At 40.7% G+C, this 18,467-nt stretch overlaps 1 protein-coding gene across 4 annotated transcripts in view; it reads left to right on the top strand.

Annotated features, from left to right (window-relative positions):
• LOC128639748 (serine/threonine-protein phosphatase 2B catalytic subunit beta isoform) overlaps positions 1–18,467 on the top strand; it is a 358,087-nt gene that overhangs the window by 96,797 nt on the left and 242,823 nt on the right. For all 4 annotated transcript variants that reach the window (XM_053691874.1, XM_053691875.1, XM_053691873.1 and 1 more), the window contains exon 2: positions 10,689–10,889. In XM_053691874.1, coding sequence (XP_053547849.1) covers positions 10,689–10,889 — 201 coding nt within the window. The remainder of the gene's footprint in view (positions 1–10,688; positions 10,890–18,467) is intronic.

The raw sequence follows: 18,467 nt of genomic DNA, 5'->3' as shown, positions 1-18,467 counted from the left end.
TGCTATATATATGTATATAACCGGTGAGAGGGGCTGTAGTGTGTATCAGTGCTATATATATGTATAACCGGGTGAGAGGGGCTGTAGTGTGTATCAGTGCTATATATATATGCATAACCGAGTGAGAGGGGCTGTAGTGTGTATCAGCGCTATATATATATGTATAACCGAGTGAGAGGGACTGTAGTGTGTATCAGTGCTATATATATATGTATAACCGAGTGAGAGGGGCTGTAGTGTGTATCAGTGCTATATATATGTATAACCGAGTGAGAGGGGCTGTAGTGTGTATCAGTGCTATATATATATATATATATATATATATATATATATATATATATATATGTATAACCGGGTGAGAGGGACTGTAGTGTGTATCAGTGCTATATATATGTATAACCGAGTGAGAGGGGCTGTAGTGTGTATCAGTGCTATATATATGTATAACCGAGTGAGAGGGGCTGTAGTGTGTATCAGTGCTATATATATATATATATATATATATATATATATATATATATGTATAACCGGGTGAGAGGGACTGTAGTGTGTATCAGTGCTATATATATGTATAACCGAGTGAGAGGGGCTGTAGTGTGTATCAGTGCTATATATATATGTATAACCGGGTGAGAGGGGCTGTAGTGTGTATCAGTGCTATATATATGTATATAACCGAGTGAGAGGGGCTGTAGTGTGTGTCAGTGCTATATATATATGTATAACCGGTGAGAGGGGCTGTAGTGTGTATCAGTGCTATATATATGTTTAACCGGGTGAGAGGGGCTGTAGTGTGTATCAGTGCTATATATATGTATAACCGGGTGAGAGGGGCTGTAGTGTGTATCAGTGCTATATATATGTATATAACCGAGTGAGAGGGGCTGTAGTGTGTATCAGTGCTATATATATGTATAACCGGGTGAGAGGGGCTGTAGTGTGTATCAGTGCTATATATATGTATAACCGAGTGAGAGGGGCTGTAGTGTGTATCAGTGCTATATATATATATATATATATATATATATATATATATATGTATATAACCGGGTGAGAGGTGCTGTAGTGTGTATCAGTGCTATATATATGTATAACCAAGTGAGAGGGGCTGTAGTGTGTATCAGTGCTATATATATGTATATAACCGAGTGAGAGGGGCTGTAGTGTGTATCAGTGCTATATATATGTATAACCGGGTGAGAGGGGCTGTAGTGTGTATCAGTGCTATATATATATATATATATATATATATATATATATATGTATAACCGGGTGAGAGGGGCTGTAGTGTGTATCAGTGCTATATATATGTATATAACCGGTTGAGAGTGGCTGTAGTGTGTATCAATGCTATATATATGTATATAACCGGTGAGAGGGGCTGTAGTGTGTATCAGTGCTATATATATATATATGTATAACCGGGTGAGAGGGGCTGTAGTGTGTATCAGTGCTATATATATATATGTATAACCGAGTGAGAGGGGCTGTAGTGTGTATCAGTGCTATATATATATATATATATGTATAACCGAGTGAGAGGGGCTGTAGTGTGTATCAGTGCTATATATATGTATATAACCGAGTGAGAGGGGCTGTAGTGTGTGTCAGTGCTATATATATATGTATAACCGGTGAGAGGGGCTGTAGTGTGTATCAGTGCTATATATATGTTTAACCGGGTGAGAGGGGCTGTAGTGTGTATCAGTGCTATATATATGTATAACCGGGTGAGAGGGGCTGTAGTGTGTATCAGTGCTATATATATGTATATAACCGAGTGAGAGGGGCTGTAGTGTGTATCAGTGCTATATATATGTATAACCGGGTGAGAGGGGCTGTAGTGTGTATCAGTGCTATATATATGTATAACCGAGTGAGAGGGGCTGTAGTGTGTATCAGTGCTATATATATATATATATATATATGTATATAACCGGGTGAGAGGTGCTGTAGTGTGTATCAGTGCTATATATATGTATAACCAAGTGAGAGGGGCTGTAGTGTGTATCAGTGCTATATATATGTATATAACCGAGTGAGAGGGGCTGTAGTGTGTATCAGTGCTATATATATGTATAACCGGGTGAGAGGGGCTGTAGTGTGTATCAGTGCTATATATATATATATATATATATATGTATAACCGGGTGAGAGGGGCTGTAGTGTGTATCAGTGCTATATATATGTATATAACCGGTTGAGAGTGGCTGTAGTGTGTATCAATGCTATATATATGTATATAACCGGTGAGAGGGGCTGTAGTGTGTATCAGTGCTATATATATATATATATGTATAACCGGGTGAGAGGGGCTGTAGTGTGTATCAGTGCTATATATATATATGTATAACCGAGTGAGAGGGGCTGTAGTGTGTATCAGTGCTATATATATATATATGTATAACCGAGTGAGAGGGACTGTAGTGTGTATCAGTGCTATATATATATGTATAACCGAGTGAGAGGGGCTGTAGTGTGTATCAGTGCTATATATATGTATAACCGAGTGAGAGGGGCTGTAGTGTGTATCAGTGCTATATATATATATATATATATATATGTATAACCGGGTGAGAGGGACTGTAGTGTGTATCAGTGCTATATATATGTATATTACCGGGTGAGAGGGGCTGTAGTGTGTATCAGTGCTATATATATATGTATAACCGGGTGAGAGGGACTGTAGTGTGTATCAGTGCTATATATATATGTATAACCGAGTGAGAGGGGCTGTAGTGTGTATCAGTGCTATATATATGTATAACCGAGTGAGAGGGGCTTTAGTGTGTATCAGTGCTATATATATATATATATATATATATATATATATATATATATATATATATATATATGTATAACCGGGTGAGAGGGACTGTAGTGTGTATCAGTGCTATATATATGTATATAACCGGGTGAGAGGGGCTGTAGTGTGTATCAGTGCTATATATATATGTATAACCGGGTGAGAGGGGCTGTAGTGTGTATCAGTGCTATATATATATGTATAACCGGGTGAGAGGGGCTGTAGTGTGTATCAGTGCTATATATATATGTATAACCGGGTGAGAGGGGCTGTAGTGTGTATCAGTGCTATATATATGTATAACCGGGTGAGAGGGGCTGTAGTGTGTATCAGTGCTATATATATATATATGTATAACCGAGTGAGAGGGGCTGTAGTGTGTATCAGTGCTATATATATATATATATGTATAACCGAGTGAGAGGGACTGTAGTGTGTATCAGTGCTATATATATATGTATAACCGAGTGAGAGGGGCTGTAGTGTGTATCAGTGCTATATATATGTATAACCGAGTGAGAGGGGCTGTAGTGTGTATCAGTGCTATATATATATATATATATATATATATATGTATAACCGGGTGAGAGGGACTGTAGTGTGTATCAGTGCTATATATATGTATAACCGAGTCAGAGGGGCTGTAGTGTGTATCAGTGCTATATATATATGTATAACCGGGTGAGAGGGGCTGTAGTGTGTATCAGTGCTATATATATATGTATAACCGGGTGAGAGGGGCTGTAGTGTGTATCAGTGCTATATATATGTATAACCAAGTGAGAGGGGCTGTAGTGTGTATCAGTGCTATATATATGTATATAACCGGGTGAGAGGGGCTGTAGTGTGTATCAATGCTATATATATGTATATAACCGGTGAGAGGGGCTGTAGTGTGTATCAGTGCTATATATATATATGTATAACCGGGTGAGAGGGGCTGTAGTGTGTATCAGTGCTATATATATATGTATAACCGAGTGAGAGGGGCTGTAGTGTGTATCAGTGCTATATATATATGTATAACCGAGTGAGAGGGACTGTAGTGTGTATCAGTGCTATATATATATGTATAACCGAGTGAGAGGGGCTGTAGTGTGTATCAGTGCTATATATATGTATAACCGAGTGAGAGGGGCTGTAGTGTGTATCAGTGCTATATATATATATATATATATATATATATATATATATATATATGTATAACCGGGTGAGAGGGACTGTAGTGTGTATCAGTGCTATATATATGTATAACCGAGTGAGAGGGACTGTAATGTGTATCAGTGCTATATATATGTATAACCGAGTGAGAAGGGCTGTAGTGTGTATCAGTGCTATATATATATGTATAACCGGGTGAGAGGGGCTGTAGTGTGTATCAGTGCTATATATATGTATATAACCGAGTGAGAGGGGCTGTAGTGTGTGTCAGTGCTATATATATATGTATAACCGGTGAGAGGGGCTGTAGTGTGTATCAGTGCTATATATATGTTTAACCGGGTGAGAGGGGCTGTAGTGTGTATCAGTGCTATATATATGTATAACCGGGTGAGAGGGGCTGTAGTGTGTATCAGTGCTATATATATGTATATAACCGAGTGAGAGGGGCTGTAGTGTGTATCAGTGCTATATATATGTATAACCGGGTGAGAGGGGCTGTAGTGTGTATCAGTGCTATATATATGTATAACCGAGTGAGAGGGGCTGTAGTGTGTATCAGTGCTATATATATATATATATATATATGTATATAACCGGGTGAGAGGTGCTGTAGTGTGTATCAGTGCTATATATATGTATAACCAAGTGAGAGGGGCTGTAGTGTGTATCAGTGCTATATATATGTATATAACCGAGTGAGAGGGGCTGTAGTGTGTATCAGTGCTATATATATGTATAACCGGGTGAGAGGGGCTGTAGTGTGTATCAGTGCTATATATATATATATATATATATGTATAACCGGGTGAGAGGGGCTGTAGTGTGTATCAGTGCTATATATATGTATAACCGAGTGAGAGGGGCTGTAGTGTGTATCAGTGCTATATATATGTATAACCGGGTGAGAGGGGCTGTAGTGTTTATCAGTGCTATATATATGTATAACCGGGTGAGAGGGGCTGTAGTGTGTATCAGTGCTATATATATGTATAACCGGGTGAGAGGGGCTGTAGTGTGTATCAGTGCTATATATATATATATATATATATATATATATATATATGTATAACCGGGTGAGAGGGGCTGTAGTGTGTATCAGTGCTATATATATATGTATAACCGGGTGAGAGGGGCTGTAGTGTGTATCAGTGCTATATATATGTATAACCGGGTGAGAGGGGCTGTAGTGTGTATCAGTGCTATATATATGTATAACCGGGTGAGAGGGGCTGTAGTGTGTATCAGTGCTATATATATGTATAACCGGTGAGAGGGGCTGTAGTGTGTATCAATGCTATATATATATGTATATAACCGGTGAGAGGGGCTGTAGTGTGTATCAGTGCTATATATATGTATAACCGGTGAGAGGGGCTGTAGTGTGTATCAGTGCTATATATATATGTATATAACCGGTGAGAGGGGCTGTAGTGTGTATCAGTGCTATATATATGTATAACCGGGTGAGAGGGGCTGTAGTGTGTATCAGTGCTATATATATATATAACCGGGTGAGAGGGGCTGTAGTGTGTATCAGTGCTATATATATGTATAACCGGGTGAGAGGGGCTGTAGTGTGTATCAGTGCTATATATATGTATAACCGGGTGAGAGGGGCTGTAGTGTGTATCAGTGCTATATATATGTATAACCGGTGAGAGGGGCTGTAGTGTGTATCAGTGCTATATATATGTATAACCGGGTGAGAGGGGCTGTAGTGTGTATCAGTGCTATATATATGTATAACCGGGTGAGAGGGACTGTAGTGTGTATCAGTGCTATATATATATGTATAACCGAGTGAGAGGGACTGTAGTGTGTATCAGTGCTATATATATATGTATAACCGAGTGAGAGGGGCTGTAGTGTGTATCAGTGCTATATATATGTATAACCGAGTGAGAGGGGCTGTAGTGTGTATCAGTGCTATATATATATATATATATATATATATATATATATATATATATATATATATATATATATATATATATATATATATATATATATATATATATATATATATATATATATATGTATAACCGGGTGAGAGGGACTGTAGTGTGTATCAGTGCTATATATATGTATAACCGGGTGAGAGGGGCTGTAGTGTGTATCAGTGCTATATATATATATATGTGTATAACCGGGTGAGAGGGACTGTAGTGTGTATCAGTGCTATATATATGTATAACCGGGTGAGAGGGGCTGTAGTGTGTATCAGTGCTATATATATATATGTATAACCGAGTGAGAGGGGCTGTAGTGTGTATCAGTGCTATATATATATATATATATGTATAACCGAGTGAGAGGGACTGTAGTGTGTATCAGTGCTATATATATATGTATAACCGAGTGAGAGGGGCTGTAGTGTGTATCAGTGCTATATATATGTATAACCGAGTGAGAGGGGCTGTAGTGTGTATCAGTGCTATATATATATATATATGTATAACCGGGTGAGAGGGACTGTAGTGTGTATCAGTGCTATATATATGTATAACCGAGTGAGAGGGACTGTAGTGTGTATCAGTGCTATATATATGTATAACCGAGTGAGAGGGGCTGTAGTGTGTATCAGTGCTATATATATATATGTATAACCGGGTGAGAGGGGCTGTAGTGTGTATCAGTGCTATATATATATGTATAACCGGGTGAGAGGGGCTGTAGTGTGTATCAGTGCTATATATATGTATAACCAAGTGAGAGGGGCTGTAGTGTGTATCAGTGCTATATATATGTATATAACCGGGTGAGAGGGGCTGTAGTGTGTATCAATGCTATATATATGTATATAACCGGTGAGAGGGGCTGTAGTGTGTATCAGTGCTATATATATGTATAACCGGGTGAGAGGGGCTGTAGTGTGTTTCAGTGCTATATATATATGTATAACCGAGTGAGAGGGACTGTAGTGTGTATCAGTGCTATATATATATGTATAACCGAGTGAGAGGGGCTGTAGTGTGTATCAGTGCTATATATATATAATGTATGTATAACCGGGTGAGAGGGACTGTAGTGTGTATCAGTGCTATATATATGTATAACCGAGTGAGAGGGACTGTAATGTGTATCAGTGCTATATATATGTATAACCGAGTGAGAAGGGCTGTAGTGTGTATCAGTGCTATATATATATGTATAACCGGGTGAGAGGGGCTGTAGTGTGTATCAGTGCTATATATATGTATAACCGGGTGAGAGGGGCTGTAGTGTGTATCAGTGCTATATATATGTATATAACCGAGTGAGAGGGGCTGTAGTGTGTGTCAGTGCTATATATATATGTATAACCGGTGAGAGGGGCTGTAGTGTGTATCAGTGCTATATATATGTTTAACCGGGTGAGAGGGGCTGTAGTGTGTATCAGTGCTATATATATGTATATAACCGAGTGAGAGGGGCTGTAGTGTGTATCAGTGCTATATATATGTATAACCGGGTGAGAGGGGCTGTAGTGTGTATCAGTGCTAATATATATGTATATAACCGGGTGAGAGGTGCTGTAGTGTGTATCAGTGCTATATATATGTATAACCAAGTGAGAGGGGCTGTAGTGTGTATCAGTGCTATATATATGTATAACCGGGTGAGAGGGGCTGTAGTGTGTATCAGTGCTATATATATATATATATGTATAACCGGGTGAGAGGGGCTGTAGTGTGTATCAGTGCTATATATATGTATAACCGAGTGAGAGGGGCTGTAGTGTGTATCAGTGCTATATATATGTATAACCGGGTGAGAGGGGCTGTAGTGTTTATCAGTGCTATATATATGTATATAACCGAGTGAGAGGGGCTGTAGTGTGTATCAGTGCTATATATATGTATAACCGAGTGAGAGGGGCTGTAGTGTGTATCAGTGCTATATATATGTATAACCGGTGAGAGGGGCTGTAGTGTGTATCAGTGCTATATATATGTATATAACCGAGTGAGAGGGGCTGTAGTGTGTATCAGTGCTATATATATGTATAACCGAGTGAGAGGGGCTGTAGTGTGTATCAGTGCTATATATATGTATAACCGAGTGAGAGGGACTGTAGTGTGTATCAGTGCTATATATATGTATAACCGGGTGAGAGGGGCTGTAGTGTGTATCAGTGCTATATATATGTTTAACCGGGTGAGAGGGGCTGTAGTGTGTATCAGTGCTATATATATGTATATAACCGAGTGAGAGGGGCTGTAGTGTGTATCAGTGCTATATATATGTATAACCGGGTGAGAGGGGCTGTAGTGTGTATCAGTGCTATATATAGGTATATAACCGGGTGAGAGGTGCTGTAGTGTGTATCAGTGCTATATATATATATATATATATATATATATATATATATATATATATATATATATGTATAACCGAGTGAGAGGGGCTGTAGTGTGTATCAGTGCTATATATATGTATAACCGGTGAGAGGGGCTGTAGTGTGTATCAGTGCTATATATATGTATAACCGAGTGAGAGGGGCTGTAGTGTGTATCAGTGCTATATATATGTATAACCGAGTGAGAGGGACTGTAGTGTGTATCAGTGCTATATATATGTATAACCGGGTGAGAGGGGCTGTAGTGTGTATCAGTGCTATATATATGTATAACCGGGTGAGAGGGGCTGTAGTGTGTATCAGTGCTATATATATGTATAACCGAGTGAGAGGGGCTGTAGTGTGTATCAGTGCTATATATATATATATGTATAACCGAGTGAGAGGGGCTGTAGTGTGTATCAGTGCTATATATATATATATGTATAACCGAGTGAGAGGGACTGTAGTGTGTATCAGTGCTATATATATATATGTATAACCGAGTGAGAGGGGCTGTAGTGTGTATCAGTGCTATATATATGTATAACCGGGTGAGAGGGGCTGTAGTGTGTATCAGTGCTATATATATGTATAACCGGGTGAGAGGGGCTGTAGTGTGTATCAGTGCTATATATATGTATATAACCGGTTGAGAGTGGCTGTAGTGTGTATCAATGCTATATATATGTATATAACCGGTGAGAGGGGCTGTAGTGTGTATCAGTGCTATATATATGTATAACCGGGTGAGAGGGGCTGTAGTGTGTATCAGTGCTATATATATATATATGTATAACCGAGTGAGAGGGGCTGTAGTGTGTATCAGTGCTATATATATATATATGTATAACCGAGTGAGAGGGACTGTAGTGTGTATCAGTGCTATATATATATGTATAACCGAGTGAGAGGGGCTGTAGTGTGTATCAGTGCTATATATATGTATAACCGAGTGAGAGGGGCTGTAGTGTGTATCAGTGCTATATATATATATATATATATATATATATATATATATATATATATATATGTATAACCGAGTGAGAGGGACTGTAGTGTGTATCAGTGCTATATATATATGTATAACCGAGTGAGAGGGGCTGTAGTGTGTATCAGTGCTATATATATGTATAACCGAGTGAGAGGGGCTGTAGTGTGTATCAGTGCTATATATATATATATATATATATATATATATATATATATATATATATATATATATGTATAACCGGGTGAGAGGGACTGTAGTGTGTATCAGTGCTATATATATGTATAACCGGGTGAGAGGGGCTGTAGTGTGTATCAGTGCTATATATATATGTATAACCGGGTGAGAGGGGCTGTAGTGTGTATCAGTGCTATATATATATGTATAACCGGGTGAGAGGGGCTGTAGTGTGTATCAGTGCTATATATATGTATAACCGGGTGAGAGGGGCTGTAGTGTGTATCAGTGCTATATATATATATATATGTATAACCGGGTGAGAGGGACTGTAGTGTGTATCAATGCTATATATATATATATGTATAACCGGGTGAGAGGGACTGTAGTGTGTATCAGTGCTATATATATGTATAACCGGGTGAGAGGGGCTGTAGTGTGTATCAGTGCTATATATATATATATGTATAACCGGGTGAGAGGGGCTGTAGTGTGTATCAGTGCTATATATATATGTATAACCGGGTGAGAGGGGCTGTAGTGTGCATCAGTGCTATATATATGTATAACCGGGTGAGAGGGGCTGTAGTGTGTATCAGTGCTATATATATATATATATATATATATATATATATATATATATATATATATATATATATATGTATAACCGGGTGAGAGGGGCTGTAGTGTGTATCAGTGCTATATATATATATATATATATATATATATATATGTATAACCGGTGAGAAGGGCTGTAGTGTGTGTCAGTTCTATATATATATATATATGTATAACCGGTGAGAAGGGCTGTAGTGTGTATCAGTGCTATATATATATATATGTGTATAACCGGGTGAGAGGGACTGTAGTGTGTATCAGTGCTATATATATGTATAACCGGGTGAGAGGGGCTGTAGTGTGTTTCAGTGCTATATATATATATATATATGTATAACCGGGTGAGAGGGGCTGTAGTGTGCATCAGTGCTATATATATGTATAACCGGGTGAGAGGGGCTGTAGTGTGTATCAGTGCTATATATATATATATATGTATAACCGGGTGAGAGGGGCTGTAGTGTGTATCAGTGCTATATATATATATATATGTATAACCGGGTGAGAAGGGCTGTAGTGTGTATCCGTGCTGTATATTTTCCTGCATTCATTTCCTGTATTTGGCTTTTTGCTTTGTGCATAATTTATTGTATCTATTGTTTTTTTTTCTATAGCGGTCCCTTTTCCTCCTACACATCGGTTAACGGCAGATGAGGTGTTTGATACAGATGGGAAGCCCAGAGTGGACATTCTTAAAAACCACTTAATCAAAGAAGGTCGAGTTGATGAAGAAATTGCACTTCGCATCATTAATGAAGGGGCGGAAATTTTGCGCAGAGAAAAAACTATGATTGAAGTGGAAGCCCCAATCACAGGTAAAATAATGCTGCGCTTCAGCTTATCGCATTAATAGCTGGTGATGCCCCTCGCTAGGTTCAGAATTACCATAGAGAAGGTGGGAATTTCCCATAAGTTTTGGTTACACAGCTTATGACGACGGGCCACTGCTGATTTCCTGTTTTACTGTATTTAAAGTTCCCTGCATTTGTTAGCAGCATAATAATTCCTACAGCAAGCTCAAGAAAAGTCAAATTCATCAATGGTATAATATCTGCACAAATGCAGTGCCCAATTATTATTATTATCCGTTATCTGTAGGGCTCCAACAGATTCCGCAGAGCTAAAGACGTGTTTCACAGGCAGCGGTTGCTTCTGCATTTTGTTTTTTGTCTTACTAAATTGTACTAAATTCTTTATATAACATTCTAGTAGGAAATGTGGACGTTACATGCGATACCTGCCCATCACCTCTACAAACATAATAATTATCAGGAACATCTGTGCTTTTATACAACGTGTCGGCTTTACACTTAGCCGGACAGATAGCTCAGCATACTAATGCACTGTGGCTGAGCTCTGTAGCAACCCGAGGGTTGCAGGTTCGATCCCTGGAGAGGTCCACTCAGCCTTTCATCCTTCCGAGGTCGATAAAATGTGCAGTGCCGAGACCCTTACGGGTGATTATCCGCGCTTTACAAGTACCCCATACATACATAGACTTAGGGGCCAATTTATCATATATACGGTATACGGCCCCGAATAGGGCCGTATACCCCCGAAAGAGGAGTTAAGAAGCAGCGGTCTTAAGACTGCTTCTCCTTAACTTGTACGCCAGCTCTGAGGTGGCGGACAGCAATCTGCCCGATCGTATGCGATTGGGTTGATTGACACTCCCTTAGTGTCATTTTTTTCTGATTCTTTTACTTTCACTGCATTAACCCTTTCCGGTCCAGTACATTTTTACATACTGCCCCAGCCGGTCTTATTTAATTTTCAGCATGGAATAGAGCAGCCCATGTATTGGCCATGAGCATCCGCTGGGGGCAGTATCGCACAGTATGCGCTCGGTCACCGCTGGCTCCACACTGAGGACAGGTGTATACTTGCAGCACTGGACTCTGCCATCCGTCCTTTCAGGCGGTGTGTGCTGTAGAATGCGGCAGATTCATTGCAGTTATTTCTGCAGAATGCACAGCTCTGCTTCACCGCAATGCTGCTCGGGCTTCAAGGGGGCGGAGAGGAAACGGCTCCTTGTAGGAAACACTGGCAGCATCTTGTCATCCTCCCGGGGGTCTGGCACCTTCAATCCTCTGATAATGAGAGCAGAGAGTAATTGGTTCCGCTATAAATTGCACAGCTAAATAGCAAGTCCAGCAAGTAATCGCTAGATGTCGCTATTTAGCTGTGCAATTCAAAAGCAAAAAGTCATGTTGGAATATATCCGTCATTGGACTGCAAGCGGTAAAACCCTTTGTCGGATATATTTAGCAGAGCATACTGAGGTAGACTCAGGAGTGTGCACATGTTTTATGCGCTATATGTATTGCATTGTTAGAACCATTGTCATATAGTGCTTAAAGTGACGGTAAACTCTCCCCTTTATTAAATCAGATCCGGAATGTTAGTGATATTTTAGATGGAGTTTAATTCATCAGATGTAATGAAGTTGCTATAAATTACTTTTTAATTATAGATATGAAAAATAAATTCCTGTTCTGCACCGCCTACTTCAAAAGCCAATTTCTCCAACATAGGTGTGTCCGGTCCACGGCGTCATCCTTACTTGTGGGATATTCTCTTCCCCAACAGGAAATGGCAAAGAGCCCAGCAAAGCTGGTCACATGATCCCTCCTAGGCTCCGCCTTCCCCAGTCATTCTCTTTGCCGTTGTACAGGCAACATCTCCACGGAGATGGCTTAGAGTTTTTTGGTGTTTAAATGTAGTTTTTATTCTTCAATCAAGAGTTTGTTATTTTAAAATAGTGCTGGTATGTACTATTTACTCTGAAACAGAAAAGAGATGAAGATTTCTGTTTGTAAGAGGAAAATGATTTTAGCAACCGTTACTAAAATCGATGGCTGTTTCCACACAGGACTGTTGAGAGGAATTAACTTCAGTTGGGGGAAACAGTGAGCAGACTTTTGCTGCTTGAGGTATGACACATTTCTAACAAGACTTGGTAATGCTGGAAGCTGTCATTTTCCCTATGGGATCCGGTAAGCCATTTTCTTAAGTATAAGAATAAAGGGCTTCACAAGGGCTTTAAAGACTGGTAGACATTTTTCTGGGCTAAAACGATTGATTTATAAGCATTTTTAATAGTTTATAGCTTTGAGGAGTTATTTTATTCTTGGGAATTATGTTAAATAACCGGCAGGCACTGTATTGGACACCTTTTTCACTGGGGGCCTTCTCTAATCATAGGCAGAGCCTCATTTTCGCGCCACTAATGCGCAGTTGTTTTTGGGAAGCAAGGCATGCAGATGCATGTGTGAGGAGCTCAGATACATAGAAAAAGCTTACTGAAGGTGTCATTTGGTATCGTATTCCCCTCTGGGCTTGGTTGGGTCTCAGCAAAGCAGATACCAGGGACTGTATAGGGGTTAAATATAAAAACGGCTCCGGTTCCGTTATTTTAAGAGTTAAAGCTTTCAAATTTGGTGTGCAATACTTTTAAGGCTTTAAGACACTGTGGTGAAATTTTGGTGAATTTTGAACAATTCCTTCATACTTTTTCACATATTCAGTAATAAAGTGTGTTCAGTTTAAAATTTAAAGTGACAGTAACGGTTTTATTTTAAAACGTTTTTTGTACTTTGTTATCAAGTTTATGCCTGTTTAACATGTCTGAACTATCAGATAGACTATGTTCTGTATGTGAGGAAGCCAAGGTTCCTTCTCATTTAAATAGATGTGATGTATGTGACACAAAATTTAGAGAAAATGATGCCCAAGATGATTCCTCAAGTGAGGGGAGTAAGCATGGTACTGCATCATCCCCTCCTTCGTCTACGCCAGTCTTGCCCACACAGGAGGCCCCTAGTACATCTAGTGCGCCAATACTCCTTACTATGCAACAATTAACGGCTGTAATGGATAATTCTATCAAAAACATTTTAGCCAAAATGCCCACTTATCAGCGAAAGCGCGACTGCTCTGTTTTAGAAAATACCGAAGAGCATGAGGACGCTGATGATAATGGTTCTGACATGCCCCTACACCAGTCTGAGGGGGCCAGGGAGGTTTTGTCTGAGGGAGAAATTTCAGATTCAGGGAAAATTTCTCAACAAGCTGAACCTGATGTGATTACATTCAAATTTAAATTGGAACATCTCCGCGCTCTGCTTAAGGAGGTGTTATCTACTCTGGATGATTGTGACAATTTGGTCATTCCAGAGAAATTATGTAAGATGGACAAGTTCCTAGAGGTCCCGGGGCCCCCCGAAGCTTTTCCTATACCCAAGCGGGTGGCGGACATTGTAAACAAGGAATGGGAAAGGCCCGGCATACCTTTTGTCCCTCCCCCTATATTTAAGAAATTGTTTCCTATGGTCGACCCCAGAAAGGACTTATGGCAGACAGTCCCCAAGGTCGAGGGGGCGGTTTCTACTCTAAATAAACGCACTACTATCCCTATAGAAGATAGTTGTGCTTTCAAAGATCCTATGGATAAAAAATTAGAGGGTTTGCTTAAAAAGATGTTTGTTCAGCAAGGTTACCTTCTACAACCAATTTCATGCATTGTTCCTGTCACTGCAGCAGCGTGTTTCTGGTTCGATGAACTAGAAAAGTCGCTCAATAAAGATTCTTCTTATGAGGAGATTATGGACAGAATTCATGCTCTTAAATTGGCTAACTCTTTTACTTTAGACGCCACTTTGCAATTGGCTAGATTAGCGGCGAAAAATTCGGGGTTTGCTATTGTGGCGCGCAGAGCGCTTTGGCTAAAATCTTGGTCAGCGGATGCGTCTTCCAAGAACAAATTGCTTAACATACCTTTCAAGGGGAAAACGCTGTTTGGCCCTGACTTGAAAGAGATTATTTCAGATATCACTGGGGGTAAGGGCCACGCCCTTCCTCAGGATAGGTCTTTTAAGGCTAAAAACAAACCAAATTTTCGTCCCTCTCGCAGAAACGGACCAGCCCCAAGTTCTACATCCTCTAAGCAAGAGGGTAATACTTCTCAAACCAAGCCAGCCTGGAGGCCAATGCAAGGCTGGAACAAAGGTAAGCAGGCCAATCAACCTGCCACTGCTACCAAGACAGCATGAGATGTTGGCCCCCGATCCGGGACCGGATCTGGTGGGGGGCAGACTTTCTCTCTTCGCTCAGGCTTGGGCAAGAGATGTTCTGGATCCTTGGGCGCTAGAAATAGTCTCCCAAGGTTATCTTCTGGAATTCAAGGAGCTACCCCCAAGGGGGAGGTTCCACAGGTCTCAATTGTCTTCAGACCACATAAAAAGACAGGCATTCTTACATTGTGTAGAAGACCTGTTAAAAATGGGAGTGATTCATCCGGTTCCATTAGGAGAACAAGGGATGGGATTCTACTCCAATCTGTTCATAGTTCCCAAAAAAGAGGGAACATTCAGACCAATCTTAGATCTCAAGATCCTAAACAAATTTCTCAAGGTTCCATCGTTCAAAATGGAAACCATTCGGACAATTCTTCCTACCATCCAGGAAGGTCAATTCATGACCACGGTGGATTTAAAGGATGCGTATCTACATATTCCTATCCACAAGGAACATCATCGGTTCCTAAGGTTCGCCTTTCTGGACAAGCATTACCAGTTTGTGGCACTTCCATTCGGATTAGCCACTGCTCCAAGAATTTTCACAAAGGTACTAGGGTCCCTTCTAGCGGTGCTAAGACCAAGGGGCATTGCAGTAGTACCTTACTTGGACGACATACTGATTCAAGCGTCGTCTCTACCACAAGCAAAGGCTCATACGGACATTGTCCTGGCCTTTCTCAGATCTCACGGGTGGAAAGTGAACGTAGAAAAAAGTTCTCTATCTCCGTCAACAAGAGTTCCCTTCTTGGGAACAATAATAGACTCCTTAGAAATGAGGATTTTTCTGACAGAGGCCAGAAAATCAAAACTTCTAAGCTCTTGTCAAGTACTTCATTCTGTTCTTCTTCCTTCCATAGCGCAGTGCATGGAAGTAATAGGTTTGATGGTCGCGGCAATGGACATAGTTCCTTTTGCGCGAATTCATCTAAGACCATTACAACTGTGCATGCTCAGTCAGTGGAATGGGGATTATACAGACTTGTCTCCGACGATACAAGTAGATCAGAGGACCAGAGATTCACTCCGTTGGTGGCTGACCCTGGACAACCTGTCACAAGGGATGAGCTTCCGCAGACCAGAGTGGGTCATTGTCACGACCGACGCCAGTCTGGTGGGCTGGGGCGCGGTCTGGGAACCCCTGAAAGCTCAGGGTCTTTGGTCTCGGGAAGAATCTCTTCTCCCGATAAATATTCTGGAACTGAGAGCGATATTCTATGCTCTCAAGGCTTGGCCTCAGCTAGCAAAGGCCAAATTCATACGCTTTCAATCAGACAACATGACGACTGTTGCGTATATCAACCATCAGGGGGAACAAGGAGTTCCCTGGCGATGGAAGAAGTGACCAAAATAATTCAATGGGCGGAGACTCACTCCTGCCACTTGTCTGCAATCCACATCCCAGGAGTGGAAAATTGGGAAGCGGATTTTCTGAGTCGTCAGACATTTCATCCGGGGGAGTGGGAACTCCATCCGGAAATCTTTGCCCAAATAATTCAATTGTGGGGCATTCCAGACATGGATCTGATGGCGTCTCGTCAGAACTTCAAGGTTCCTTGCTACGGGTCCAGATCCAGGGATCCCAAGGCGACTCTAGTGGATGCACTAGTAGCACCTTGGAGCTTCAACCTAGCTTATGTATTCCCACCGTTTCCTCTCATTCCCAGGCTGGTAGCCAGGATCAAACAGGAGAGGGTATCGGTGATCTTGATAGCTCCTGCGTGACCACGCAGGACTTGGTATGCAGATCTGGTGAATATGTCATCGGCTCCTCCATGGAGGCTACCTTTGAGACAGGACCTTCTTGTTCAAGGTCCGTTCGAACATCCGAATCTGGCCTCACTCCAACTGACTGCTTGGAGATTGAACGCTTGATTTTATCAAAGCGAGGGTTCTCAGATTCTGTCATTGATACTCTTGTTCAGGCCAGAAAGCCTGTAACTAGAAAGATCTACCATAAAATATGGAAAAAATATATCTGTTGGTGTGAATCTAAAGGATTCCCATGGAACAAGATAAAAATTCCTAAGATTCTATCCTTTCTTCAAGAAGGTTTGGAGAAAGGATTATCTGCAAGTTCTTTGAAGGGACAGATTTCTGCTTTATCTGTTTTACTTCACAAAAAGCTGGCGGCTGTGCCAGATATTCAAGCTTTTGTTCAGGCTCTGGTTAGAATCAAGCCTGTTTACAAACCTTTGACTCCTCCTTGGAGTCTTAATTTAGTTCTTTCAGTTCTTCAGGGGGTTCCGTTTGAACCCCTACATTCCGTTGATATCAAGTTATTATCTTGGAAAGTTTTGTTTTTGGTTGCAATTTCTTCTGCTAGAAGAGTTTCAGAGTTATCTGCTCTGCAGTGTTCTCCTCCTTATCTGGTGTTCCATGCAGATAAGGTGGTTTTGCGTACTAAACCTGGTTTTCTTCCGAAAGTTGTTTCTAACAAAAATATTAACCAGGAGATAGTCGTGCCTTCTTTGTGTCCGAATCCAGTTTCAAAGAAGGAACGTTTGTTGCACTATTTGGATGTAGTTAGTGCTCTAAAATTCTATTTAGAGGCTACAAAGGATTTCAGACAAACATCTTCCTTGTTTGTTGTTTATTTTGGTAAAAGGAGAGGTCAAAAAGCAACTTCTACCTCTCTCTCTTTTTGGCTTAAAAGCATCATCAGATTGGCTTATGAGACTGCCGGACGGCAGCCTCCTGAAAGAATCACAGCTCATTCCACTAGGGCCGTGGCTTCCACATGGGCCTTCAAGAACGAGGCTTCTGTTGATCAGATATGTAAGGCAGCGACTTGGTCTTCACTGCACACTTTTACTAAAATTTACAAATTTGATACTTTTGCTTCTTCTGAGGCTATTTTTGGGAGAAAGGTTTTGCAAGCCGTGGTGCCTTCCATCTAGGTGACCTGATTTGCTCCCTCCCATCATCCGTGTCCTAAAGCTTTGGTATTGGTTCCTACAAGTAAGGATGACGCCGTGGACCGGACACACCTATGTTGGAGAAAACAGAATTTATGTTTACCTGATAAATTACTTTCTCCAACGGTGTGTCCGGTCCACGGCCCGCCCTGGTTTTTTAATCAGGTCTGATGATTTATTTTCTCTAACTACAGTCACCACGGTATCATATGATTTCTCCTATGCAAATATTCCTCCTTTACGTCGGTCGAATGACTGGGGAAGGCGGAGCCTAGGAGGGATCATGTGACCAGCTTTGCTGGGCTCTTTGCCATTTCCTGTTGGGGAAGAGAATATCCCACAAGTAAGGATGACGCCGTGGACCGGACACACCGTTGGAGAAAGTAATTTATCAGGTAGC

This window comes from Bombina bombina, chromosome 9, assembly GCF_027579735.1.
Source record: "Bombina bombina isolate aBomBom1 chromosome 9, aBomBom1.pri, whole genome shotgun sequence".
Lineage (NCBI taxonomy): Eukaryota > Metazoa > Chordata > Amphibia > Anura > Bombinatoridae > Bombina > Bombina bombina.
This window is presented reverse-complemented; position numbering and strand designations above follow the sequence as displayed.